The sequence below is a fragment of the Podarcis cretensis genome (assembly GCF_951804945.1).
Source record: "Podarcis cretensis genome assembly, chromosome: 4".
NCBI lineage: Eukaryota > Metazoa > Chordata > Lepidosauria > Squamata > Lacertidae > Podarcis > Podarcis cretensis.
This window is the reverse complement of record NC_137173.1, coordinates 17,341,284-17,354,602: the sequence shown is the minus strand read 5'-3', so window position 1 is coordinate 17,354,602 and position 13,319 is coordinate 17,341,284. Positions and strand designations below refer to the sequence as shown.

At 46.9% G+C, this 13,319-nt stretch overlaps 1 protein-coding gene across 2 annotated transcripts; it reads left to right on the top strand.

Moving 5' to 3' along the window:
• Positions 1–1,258: 1,258 nt before the first annotated feature.
• Positions 1,259–13,306, top strand: VSTM5 (V-set and transmembrane domain containing 5). Of its 2 annotated transcripts, none has more exons than XM_079974216.1 (4): positions 1,259–1,681; positions 5,838–6,170; positions 8,930–9,013; positions 12,318–13,306. In XM_079974216.1, the coding sequence occupies exons 1-4, from the start codon at positions 1,591–1,593 to the stop codon at positions 12,359–12,361; spliced, it is 552 nt and encodes a 183-aa protein (XP_079830342.1). In that variant the 5' UTR covers positions 1,259–1,590; the 3' UTR covers positions 12,362–13,306. The 2 variants fall into 2 exon arrangements, with proteins under 2 accessions (XP_079830342.1, XP_079830341.1); XM_079974215.1 differs by having other exon boundaries at positions 1,262–1,681; positions 8,876–9,013.
• The last annotated feature ends 13 nt before the right edge of the window (positions 13,307–13,319 follow it).

Here is a 13,319-nt window from a genome sequence, read left to right as displayed (position 1 = left end):
AAAATACATTAAATTGTATAGTTCTTTATCTCCTTGACAACTCAAGGGAGGGTGTTCCGCTGGGAGGGTGCCACCACCGAGAAGGCCCTCTGCCTGGTTGCCTGCAACTTTGCTTCTCTCAGTGAGGGAACAGCCAGAAGACCCTCAGAGGAGGGCCTCAGTGTCAGAACAAAAAAGTTCCCATTGGTCCCATCCACTCAATCTGGTGGAGCTGTCTTTGCATGCTCCCTAATTCACCCATCAGCACCTCTCACCTGGTTTAGCCAGCCACGTGCCCACAGTCGCATGCTGACAGCTTCTAAGAGCTTCTAAGGGGAGCATGATGTGCAGGGGCAGAGGAAGGGGGTGCGGTGGGCGCGTTCTGCCCTGGGTGCCACCACTGAGGGGGGTGACAAAATGCCGGGCGGCACTCACCACAGGGCCTGCAGCGTGCCCGAGCCACGCTTTTCTCCTGGGAGAGACGGGGTGGCGTGGATGTGCACAGGCTCCACGCTGCCCAAACGGTCCGCCCGCTGCCTTCCCCCCAGCTGTAGGGCGGCTGAGTGGGAGGAGGAAGGCAGACTCTGGAGGCCCCGTGATGTGCCCTGCCCCTATGGGCGGCTTGCCCCACCCCTGGGCGCGCCACCTCAGGTGCTCGAGCGGCTTCCTCTGCCGCTGATGACGTGTCCCACACCAGGGGTCCCTGAGCACCCAAAACACTCCTACTCCCTGAAATTAGACCTACTGAAATTAATGGGCCTAACTTAGTTGTGCTCACCAGTGTGGTGTAGTGGTTAAGAGCAGTAGACTCGTAATCTGGTGAACCAGGTTCGCTTCCCCGCTCCTCCACATGCAGCTGCTGGGTGACCTTGGGCCAGTCACACTTCTCTGAAGTCTCTCAGCCCCACTCACCTCACAGAGTGTTTGTTGTGGGTGAGGAAGGGAAAGGAGAATGTTAGCCGCTCTGAGACTCCTTCGGGTAGTGATAAAGCGGGATATCAAATCCAAACTCCTCCTCTTCTTCTTCTTCATCATTCATTCATTCCAGTGGGTCTACTCTGAGCTGCATATGACCCTATGGCTGTTATGGCTGAAGTCCGGCTCAGTTTAGCGTTTCCCTCAGAAGCAAGCGCGGCTCAGTGCAGTGTAACAGGCAGAACAGAAACCAGAGGAATTATTCATCCGCTTGTCATGCGGCAGAGCCGGCTGAGTGGCTCATTTCCTGAAAGGAACATTACACTGCGTGCTGCTCCTGTTCTCCGCCAATTGCATCCTAAATCAATATCGGAGGGAGGGTTAGATATTTATTTATTTTAAGGGCGTGAGAGCCGAGGCAAAGAGCCAGGCTTCACCTCACAGTTCGGTGTGGGTTTTCCGAGGGAAGGCTCTGCGTCTGAGGGAACGCAGTGAAACCTGAGGGAACCTGCAGAGACTGACACCACACAGCCCCTCGGGTATCCGATTGTTTGCTGGCTTGCAAGAGAAGGGATGGAAGAGAAGAACAGGGTGTGGAACGGACAAGACACACACGCACACCCCAATCTGGATTCTGACATGCGGTTCTCCAGACACTGGATTAAATGAAGGCCGGCAAACGTTTCCCTTCTTCTGATGAGGCCTCTTGGCTGTCTGCAGAGCTGCAGACAAGACGTACGGCTAGCAGTCGCCATCCTCTGCCTGACGGCTGGCTGGGCTCTGCCGAGTAAGTGCTTTGGGCTCCTCGCAGTCCCCACACTTCTTTCCGCCGCCAGACCAGGTTGTGGTGCCAGGTGCATTGTTGAGCTTGGGTCCTGCGCATAGGTGTCAACTTTTCCCTTTTCTTGTGAGGAATCCTATTCGGCATAAGGGAATTTCCCTCAAAAAATGGAAAACGTTGGTTTGCCACAGGCGTCATCTTCTTGGCCACTGTGAGAATGGCGTACTGGGCTAGATAGGGTCATTGCTCTGATCCAGAAGAGCCCATGAACATGGTCCCACAGTGGCCAGATAGATGCTTGTGGGAAACCCTTGTGCAGGATCTGAGCATCAGAGCCCTCTGCTCTCCTCCTGGTTTCCAGCATGTTCCTTGTGTGTTCCTTTCCTAAACAGTCTCATCACTTCCATCCCTGCTGCCTCCTTGTGTGGTGTGTGTTTGTGTGGTTCGAGATGCATCTGTATGGAATTGTTTTTTTAAGACCTTTCGAAGTTGCTTCTGTTGTTTGCGGGAAAGAAGGGCCGCGTATAAATTAAACAGATTAGTGCCTTTTGCTAATAATCCCCAACTAAGCTTGCAGCTCCTAAAGCCCAGCACTGCTAGAGGGGGGGGGGACTTTAGCCTAATAAATTGTCTTCCTCCATCTTCTTTGCCTTCGGCTCCCTTCTTCCTTTGTGGCGAAGTGTAGGCATTTGCTGGGCTGTGGGCCAAAGCAGGCATGGCAGGTTGCTTAGATTTAGAATAATAGAATCACAGAGTTGCAGAGTTGGAAGGGACCACGAGGATCATCTAGCCCAACCCCCAGGAATCTTTCGCCCAATGTGAGGCTTGAATCCATGACCCTGAGATTAAGAGTCTCACGCTCCACTGACTGAGCTATTCTCTGGGGTTTTTTTCACTTAAGGTATTTGGGCTTGGCCTGAAAAGGAACACAGCCTGGTGCTCTCTCTCTCTCTCTCTCTCTCTCTCTCTCTCTCTCTCACACACACACACACACACACACACACACAATCTCTCTGCACACTAGAGTTATTCCTTTGGGCATCTGGAGTCCATATATTACATATTTTCCATACCATGTACAGTGGTACTTCAGGTTAAGAACTTAATTTGTTCTGGAGGCCCGTTCTTAACCTGAAACTGTTCTTAACCTGAGGTACCACTTTAGCTAATTGGGCCTCCTGCCACCGCCGCGCGATTTCTGTTCTCTTCCTAAAGCAAAGTTCTTAACCCGAGTTACTATTTCTGGGTTAGCGGGGTCTTTAACCTGAAGCATCTGTAACCTGAAGCATCTGTAACCCGAGGTACCACTGTATGTAGGTATACATGGTTGTATGTGTACCCAACCACAGTACCCAACCAGTCATTTGAGGCTCTGGTTGCCCCTATCATTGGACAGAGTGAGGCAAGTGCTTCAGGCGGCAGATGCTGAAGGCAGGCAGCAGGGGCGATGCGCTGGAGAACAGATCAATTTGTGCCGCATGGCCTGTCCTATGGACCAGCTAGCTTGCTGTCCTCAGGTGTGGTTGTACATAGGAGACCACTTCTAGGGTCTGAGGTCCCTCCCCCCTAAAATATTTGAGCAAGCTGCCCCCCCCAAGCAGATGGGCATTTCCATTCAAATGGTGTGCCTCATATGATAACATATACAGGGCGGGGCTTATCTCCCCCACCCCAATATTTTGTTCAAGTTGGTAGAGCATGAGACTCTTAATCACATGGTTGTGGGTTCAAGTCCCACCCTGGTAAAAAAAAAATCCTGCATTGCAGGGGGTTGGACAAGATGACCTATGTGGGTCCCTTCCAACTTCACAATTATAGGATTCTAAGGTGGTGGAAGGTGCTGTCCCATTGCCAGTTTTGATGTACAGTAAAATCCCACCGCCAGTCTGGTCAACATCTGTATGTAATTCCCCACCTCAAGCAGCAAAATGCCCTGTTTGAGGCTGAAGCACACAGGTGTATTCATCACTTAGAAACATAGGGAACTGCCTTATACTGGGGCCATCTGCGTTCATCTATCTCAGCCTCCTGACAGCCCCAGCCAGCATGGTTGATAGTCAGGGACAATGGGGGTCAAATCTATGTTGGAAATGTAAAGAAAAGGAAGGGACCTTTTACCATATGTGGTGGGAATGCAGAGAAATTTTTAAAAATTGGGAAATGATATACAATGAGTTGAAGAAAATGTTCAAAATGACATTTGTAAAAAAAACCCAGAAGCATTTTTGTTAGGGATTGTAGGACAAGACCTGCCAAGAAAAATAAAGAATTTATTTATGTATGCTACAATGGCGGCAAGAGTCTTGATAGCACAAGGATGGAAGAAAGGATGGCAAAAGAACAGTGGCAAGAGAAATTGATGAACTATGCAGAACTGGCAAAACTGACATGTAAATTGCGAGATGAGGACAACTGTGACTTTAAAGAAGAATGGGAACCTTTTTACAATCTATTTAGAAAGACAACAAAATGAACTGGATTCCTTGGCAGGTTTTGAATAAACATACACAAATTTATTGGGTTAAGATAGTGGATAGATAATATAAGGATGTATACAATTTTACAATATGCAGAGAACAATATGAGTTGAGAAATCAGAGAGAGGAGCTGAGGGAATTCTCGGGGGGGGGGGAGGGAGGGTTTGTTGGGGAGGTGGGAGGGGAAAAGGGGGGAATAATGGAGATGATTTGTACTGATGATTTGTTATGTTGAAATTGTTAATAAAAAAAATTGTTAAAAAAAAAAAAGATAGTCAGGGACGATGGGATTTGTAGTCCAAAATTATCCGGAAGGTATCTGGTTGGGGAAGACTGATCAAGCCCGCTGCCTGCTCTGAATGGCAGTCATGTTTCTGAACGCTGGTTGCTGGGAATCCCAGGTGGGCAGAGTGTTTTTGTGCTCATGCCCTGCTTGCAGATTACCTTCTGTGGTATCTGATGTGAGAACAGGATGCTGGACAAGATGGGTCATTAGCTTGATCCAGCAGAATCTTCTCAAGTTCTAACTTTCTGATGCAATACCCAAACTGAAACAGGGCCACAAACATCTCTGACCTTTGCAATGCAATTTTCCAGCCAAGCAATGTGTACAAAAATGTACCGTATTGGAGGAGATAATGTACGAAAACGCATTATATAACGCAAAATTGCATACAGAAATGTGTGCGTTGGGAGAAGTTGCACTAAAATGCCAATGAGTTTCATAAGGGTCTCTTTAAAATAATAAAAAGCAAACTGATGTGGACTTGCGAGAGCTTAAGGTGTACAGTAGCAAAAATAGACCTAGAGAGAAACCAAATGTAACGGATTTGTCCATCCCGAGTGACACTGAATAGCTGGCCTCCTCACAACCAAATTTATTTTTATTTATTGCATTTATATCCCACCTTTCACTCCAGGCAGCACACATGTGTCTCCCCCTCCTCATTCAATCCCCACAACAACCCCAAGAGGTTAGGCTGAGAGGTAGTGACCAGCCCAAAATCACCCAGAGAGCTTTGTGGTTGAGTGGGGATTCGAATCCTGGACTCCCTGGTCCTAGATGAATGCTGTAAACCAGGGTTTCCCAAACCTGGGTCTTCAGCTTTTTTTTTTTTTTTTTTGAACTACAACTCCCATCATCCCTAGCTAGTAGGACCAGTGGTCAGGGATGGTGGGAACTGTAGTCCAAAATCAGCTGGAGACCCAAGTTTGGGAGACAATGCTCTAAGCATTGTTTATATGCCACACTAGCTCAACCTGGGATGCGGGTGGCGCTGTGGGTTAAACCACAGAGCCTAGGACTTGCTGATCAGAAGGTTGGTGGTTTGAATCCCTGCGATGGGGTGAGCTCCCATTCCTCGGTCCCTGCTCCTGCCAACCTAGCAGTTCGAAAGCACATCAAAGTGCAAGTAGATAAATAGGTACCACTCCAGCGGGAAGGTAAATGGCATTTCCGTGCGCTGCTCTGGTTCGCCAGAAGCGGCTTAGTCATGCTGGCCACATGACCCAGAAGCTGTACGCCGGCTCCCTCGGCCAATAAAGCGAGATGAGCGCCGCAACCCCAGAGTCGGCCATGACTGGACCTAATGGTCAGGGGCCCCTTTACCTTTTAGCTCAACACAGACAAGGCCAACCCAGCACCTAAAAAAAGGACGACTTCCCCCTTTGCTTTCTTTTCCCAGCCCAAGGAGGAGAAGCATCGTTGCTGGTCTCACAACCCAACGTGAACACCACGGTGGCGCAGAACGTTTTGCTGTCCGTTGCGCACACCTTTGGGGGCTCCCCCATCATCAAGTGGACCCACACGTCACCCAGGGGCACGTCCAAAATTGCCGAGTGGAAACCGCGAAGCTACGCCAACATATCCAGCGGCTACATAGACAGAGTGAAGATTTATGACAACGGTTCTCTTCAGCTGCTGAATGTCGATATCAGAGATACTGGTTATTACTTAGTCACGGTGAGGGAAGAGTTTGGGATCACCATCTATGGCACCATCCTGTTGAATGTTTATGGTATGAAATCAGAGGATTTAATATTTTCTCTAGGGCCGACTGCTCGCAACTCGCTCTTCGGCAGGAGTTGGGAGCTAAAGCTGGGCTGAATATCCCCATCCCACAATTTCATAGGAATGCTTGGCTCATGCAGAAATGGGAAGGTGATAGTTGGAGAGTTTTCAGGCAAACTTTTAAGACTGTGGCAAAGGTTTCCCTTCTTTATTTTACCTCCTGCCTTGCCACCCAAAAGCAGGGAAGGTCCCTGGTCACCACAAGGTGTTTTTTCACACATCCAGGTGAATATGAGTTAGAAGCCTCTTGCAGACCTTCCCTGTGGGGGAGCTCAGGAACACAATGCCCACAGATAGATCATTCACCTGTTCAGGTAAATGTCTGAGAATGTGCCAAGAAGCTGCCATCTGACTAATAAATGAACGGATATTTATCTAGCAAATTCATTGCCACCAAATTACCAGCAGTGGTCCAGGGTCATTGTCAAATGCCATTATGGATCATTTGCTAAATGTGTGCTGTTGTTGTTTTAAAGGTTTATTGGATGAATAGATGTATATTCTTTGATTCAATGGGATTGCCGTTCTACCTCTTGTTATCCTGATCCTGGAACCCTAAGGCATTACAGCAGGACAAACACGTAATGGGAAATAGAGAATTAAAAACCTGATAAAGATCAGGTTTTCAATAGATAGAGGATGGCGGTCAGTGGCTTTTCCTTCTCTCTGTGTTTGTGTGCCTTTGCCTTTCTCGTTGCTGAGGGAGACTTCAATGAAAGTGAGATGCAGCCAGGATCTAAGTCAGACCATGGCAACAGAATGTAAAGTCCTGGGGGAGAGTAACCAGTGACAGGTTTATGGCCCCGTTTCTGAATGCTTCCCACATATCAATCCCCAACTCCTCCCTGAAAGTAAACAATGAGCATGGGATGGTGAGCACTTTCTATTTGCACAGGGAAATATTTCAAAATGCAATTGCTTTGACTGCCCACCTCCACCAAGACCCCAAAACAGATACAGCTCATTTCTATATCATTGCTCTACTGCAGGGGAGGCCAGCTCCCAGGAGACTGCAATCTACTTGGGGGTAAGTTGTTAAGCTTTTTTTAAAGGAGGAGGAAAGCCCTGTTTTTTAGAAGAGAAGAGTAGGGCAACGTTGTTGAGCTTCTTTGGGGCAAGCCAGTGATCTGCCAGTGATCTACCACAGACATCCAGTGATCTACCAGTAGATCACAATCTACCTGTTGGACATCCCTGCTCTATTGGATAGATAGAGCAAACTCCAGATAAGTCACAAGGGTGATTGATGGCAGCGGCAGTGGGGAAATTTGGAAACAGAGAGATCAAAAAGCAATGAGGGCTTGGCAGAAAACAAGGCTGATCTGGGATCCTGCCAGACAACCTGTTTATTCAGCATTCATCCTGATTTGATTGCACAAAGCTTATTGTTGTTGTTTAGTCGTTTAGTCGTGTCCGTCCGACTCTTTGTGACCCCATGGACCAGAGCACGCCAGGCACTCCTGTCTTCCACTGCCTCCCGCAGTTTGCTCAAACTCATGCTGGTAGCTTCAAGAACACTGTCCAGCCATCTCGTCCTCTGTCGTCCCCTTCTCCTTGTGCCATCCATCTTTCCCAACATCAGGGTCCTTTCCAGGGAGTCTTCTCTTCTCATGAGGTGGCCAAAGTACTGGAGCCTCAGCTTCACAATCTGTCCTTCCAGTGAGCACTCAGGGCTGATTTCCTTCGGAATGGATAGGTTTGATCTTCTTGCAGTCCATGGGACTCTCAAGAGTCTCCTCCAGCACCATAATTCAAAAGCATCAATTCTTCGGCGATCAGCCTTCTTTATGGTCCAGCTCTCACTTCCATACATCACTACTGGGAAAACCATAGCTTTAACTATACGGGCCTTTGTCAGCAAGGTGATGTCGCACAAAGCTTATGCCGTGGTTAAATGGCATCTGATATTTACTGAGCATTTGTTTGTGGGGAGCTAATTCAACAAGGAACATTCCTCCTGATTTGCTTGATTACACATCCTCCCATTAATCATGTGTTCACCCCACACTTCCCAGTGCAGTTCACTGTCACTTTCCTAGCTGCAAAAGGTGTTATGGTTTTTTTCCTTTTCAAAGTGCATTTGTTGTGCTGGGGCGACAGAAAACGTTAAACCCCTTTAATTGTGCAAACCTAAATAAAGGGCATAGGGGACGCAGGTGGCGCTGTGGGTTAAAGCCTCAGCGTCTAGGGCTTGCCGATCGAAAGGTCGGCGGTTTGAATCCCTGCGGCGGGGTGCGCTCCCGCTGCTCGGTCCCAGCGCCTGCCAACCTAGCAGTTCGAAAGCACCTTCGGGTGCAAGTAGATAAATAGGGACCGCTTACTGGTGGGAAGGTAAACGGCGTTTCCGTGTGCGGCTCTGGCTCTGGCTCTGGCTCTGGCCAGAGCAGCGATGTCACGCTGGCCACGTGACCCGGAAGTGTCTCCGGACAGCGCTGGCCCCTGGCCTCTTAAGTGAGATGGGCGCACAACCCCAGAGTCTGTCAAGACTGGCCCGTACGGGCAGGGGTACCTTTACCTTTAAATAAAGGGCATGCACCTGAATCTATCCCACAGCATAGTGATAATCTGGAGGCACCCCTCAGTGACTTGTGATTTCTTTTCCAAGCGTCCTGTCAACTTCCACTGTGTTGTCTGTCTCCCCTTTTCCTTCAGAGATTATCTATGAAGACCTGCATTTCGTAGCCGTCATTTTTGCCTTCCTCACAGGTGTGTCTGCCATTCTAGTCTGCCTCATGTGGCTATGCAATAAATTAATGCAGCTGTTTCAGAAGGAGAGGCACCGGATCAAAGGTAATCTTTGCAGCAGCACGTAATGGAACCAAATAATCTTTCACTTGCTCCAACTGACCATGTTTGCCAGAGATAGCTCCTGATTTTTTGGGGGGTTGCTATCCATTCCCGGAAAATTGTTGTCTCTTTGGAGGATGCTTTGTTGAATTGTTGTTATTGCGAGTTGCAAGCATTGTTCTTCAGCAGGAATCGGAAGCCAGCGACTCTGTAGTTGGTGTCCGGCTCCCATCAGCCCCAACAAACATAGCAGTGTTGTAAACAAAATCTGCCCCTTTCCCCTTATGCGATATCCAAGAGCCCATATAGAGTCCTTACATGGGTTCCCTATTGGCAGGAGAAAATAACCAGCCAGAGAATATTGAGAAGCAAAGCAGCTAGTAAGCTTGATCTTTATTGAACTGTTGCAACAGGGTGCTCCCCTCACACACAGGAACGGAGGAGGACCTTGAACAATGGCGCCCAAGGCCTTATATAGACATTTAAATTCCGTGCTCTGGAGCTCAAGACCACCTCTCCATACATCATACATATATCACAGAAGGGGTGTAACCCAAGACCACCCCCCACAAACATCATACCTACATCACAGAAAAGGTGGTCTACAACAGAAATTTGAATGTTGTTGTTTTTCCCGTCTGCCAGGTTATCTGATAATGCCTAATCTGATTGCCTTTCCTGGTAGTCTGTCACCCTTTGAGATGGTGATTTCCCAATTCCTGAGACAATGGGAAGGCTCTTTTACCCCCTCCCTCCTTGCAGAGAAAACATTTGGTCAGTTTGGGAGTCATAATGGTTTCAGGTCGGTCTTCCTGTGCTGATCTATGTACGTGCTTGGTTGGTACATTTATGAACATTTATTATATATATAAAACCTTAAATTTTATTATTACAGCAGCGATCAGGAATTACAAGAGTTGTAGTTCTCCATTCCCCTTGAGAAGAGTTTAGCTCCATGGACATTAATCCGGGAAGCACATGCATATTTCTTTAATGCACATCTGTAACTTTAAAAATACATGCGCATGAGTGCTAAAGCAGCTAGTGCCACTGGCATTTTACACACTGCAGCAGCAACAGCATAATTTGAATTCTGATCCTACTCAGAGACAATGCTGAATGCATGCCAGGAAACTTGCATATGTGCATACTTCGACTCCTAAAACACACTTGCAAAAGATGGACATCTTTTACAATGCACCACCCTTGGAATGTGTCTAAGGGACACCGGGACCCAGGGATGTTCATCTACACAGAGATCTCAAGTTGAATGCCAAAGCACAGTTACACACGAGACAGCTGCAACAGTATATTAAACAGCTGTGACATTCTTCCCCACCTCTTCAGGAGGCAGGAATTCCTTAGCAGGCAAATCAATGTGGAAAGTGTGCCCTGAAAGTAGGACATTAAAAAAAATCTGCCCTGAGTGTAAATCTGGGTATATGGTACAGTCAAACCTCGGTTGTTGAACATAATCCGTTCGGCTTCCGAAATGTTCGACAACTGAGGCACGGCTTCCAATCGGTTGCAGGAGCTTCCTGCACTCAAGCGGAAGCTGTGTCGGATGTTCGGCTTCCGAAAAACGTTTGAAAACTGGAGCATTTACTTCCAGGTTTTCGTCGCCTGGGAGCCGAAACATTCCAAAATGGAGGCATTTGGGATCCGAGGTTTGATTGTACCAGCAACAGTGCTGCAGTACAGTAGTACCTTGGGTTACATATGCTTCAGGTTACATACGCTTCAGGTTACAGACTTTGCTAACCCAGAAATACTACCTTGGGTTAAGAACTTTGCTTCAGAATGAGAACAGAAATCATGCTCCAGCAGCGGCGGGAGACCCCATTAGCTAAAGTGGTGCTTCAGGTTAAGAACAGTTTCAGATTAAGAACGGACCTCCAGAACGAATTAAGTACTTAACCAGAGTTACCACTGTATTCAGACTTAATCTCCCCCCACCCTTCTTCAGTTTCTCTGCACCTTGTCTGCAAACTGCACTATCTATTTGGCTTGAAAGATCTTCAGGTGATTTCAAGCATGCAAAGACATAGACAAACACAGCAGGCTGTTTGCTTTACAACTATAGCAGCGGCAGCTGAGAACACCTGCGGAGAAGAAAGGCCCCATTGTGCCAGAGCCCTTGTGCAAACAAGCAAACTTGTCATATCCCTTTCCATGGAATGTCAGAAGTTGCCTTAGACAGGAGACAATTCTTTTCCAACTGGTGGTAGCAGCTCTCCAGTGTCTCAGCTAGAGATCTTCCACATCACCTACAGATAATTTTTTTAAAACAAGAGATGTTGGGACCTTCTGCTTGCTAAAACAAAGTACACTGCTACTGAGGCACGCCCAGTCCATTTAAAGCCACAGTCCCTTCCTCTTTTGACATGTTGCAGTCCTGCTTCCTTTGCCTCTTGTTGCAAGGCAAGACCACAAACTCTCCCGCTGCTCAGTTTTATAAAACATTATGAGCTTCCGATCAGATTTCTGGGAATGGGACAACCACACCTTCCACCATTCTTGACTACTGCCCATCTTGGCTGAGGCTGATGGGAACCAACTTCCTTGCTGAGTGAAAAGAGCCTCTCCTTTGCATATAGAAGGTCCCCCTGGTTTAGCTTCATTAACTCCAAAATTTAGGATCCCATCCAAACCTGTGCCAAAGTTCTGCAGCCATTTTGCAGCAAAAATCCTGTGTTTTGCAGTGCCCCTCCCAAAAAGCCTGAGTAATTGATACATCAAACCGGGGTTTTTAGTTAATCTTTTCCGAATTGCTTCAAACCGGAGTCAAAGTTTGGCAATTATTTTGCAGTGAACCTTGGCATCTGCCCATAGGGCTGGGAAAAGGGCAGTGGCTGGAGAGCCATTGCCACTTAGCATAAACGATACTGAGCTGGCCTGACTCTCCTACATTCCCCCTCCTGGCGACTCCATTGCCTTTCCACGTCCCATGACTGGCTTTTCTCCATACAACTGACACCAGAGATCTGGAAAAGGAAGTAGTAATATCAAGAGAAACAGCATCTGCAAAGCTGCTGCAGATGTAATGCACACACTTGACACTGGGATCTTTGGTAGTGAATGAGTGGCTCCCCATTACAAGTCTTGGTTTAATTGGTACAGATTTCGGAGAGGTGGTGTAGTATAAACATAGGCCCTGTTTGGAGGAGATCGTGTAACAGTAATGCCCCGTTTGCAGCAGGTTTCCACTATGCTCATGAGTTGTATCTCTTAGCTATATTTTTATTTTGGAACTGCTCCTTTCCAGTCGATCCGTTCTCAAACAACTACGTTCTCCTTTCATTTACAGCAAGCGCAACTGAAGAGACTGAGCTGCAAATGATGGGGTGTTAAATGTGGAACGGTTTAAATGTACGAGACAATTTTCTACCTCAAAAAGAAACACTAGTAAGAGAGGAAACAGGCATCCAGAAGACACGAGATGTACGTTTCTTCTGTTGTAAGATATTTCCTGAACCAGAAAAGCAAAGATTAATTGGAAGCTGATCCAGAGACGCTGTGAGAGATACTGTGGATTCACAGTATCATTATTTACAATGGATAGAACATGTAGAGGACAGAATGCTTCTGTTGTTTCAACCTGTATCAAGAACAAACACTTAAACTTTGCATTGGCAAATATCGTGACGATGTGACCGAGGACTTCATGTGCTAAAATCTGCACCCACGATAGCGGACAATCTTGAACGTGCATAGGTAGGGAAAAAATGCAGCCTTTTAAAGAAGGTGCAACTGTTTATTAACTTACTGCATTTTAAAAACATATTAAAGTAGTTGTGGGCAACTCACATCAAAAACGGTTACCGATGATTGGGTGATTCATTTAAAGACTAAACCAACATTATAAGTTCTCTCATTGACTTTTTGATGTTAGACGACAAGATGAGCATCTCATTTACTTATTTCTAGCCCTCCTCTTTTCTCTGGCACTCAAGATGGTGTAGATGAGGATCATCTCATTTTGTTCTCACAGCCACCTTGTGAGGTAGGTCAGGCTAAGAGTGATATGGCTCAGTGGGGATTTTAATATGGCTTTCTAACTTCTAAATACAGTACTGCAGACACTATGCCACAAGCTTGCATTGATATTTTACATTTAATTCCCTGTGCTTGTATGTCTTTGGAATGACAATAGCATTCCAATAGAATGGTTAAACTCAGTGGTGCTCGCAACTGTCTTTAGCTGTGGCTGTTGGTGAATGTTTCAGGAATAAAGCTGACAAATAAGTTGCCTTGTTAAGTGTTTTGATCATCATTAATAAAGAGTTATTACCTGAACATACATTTTCAT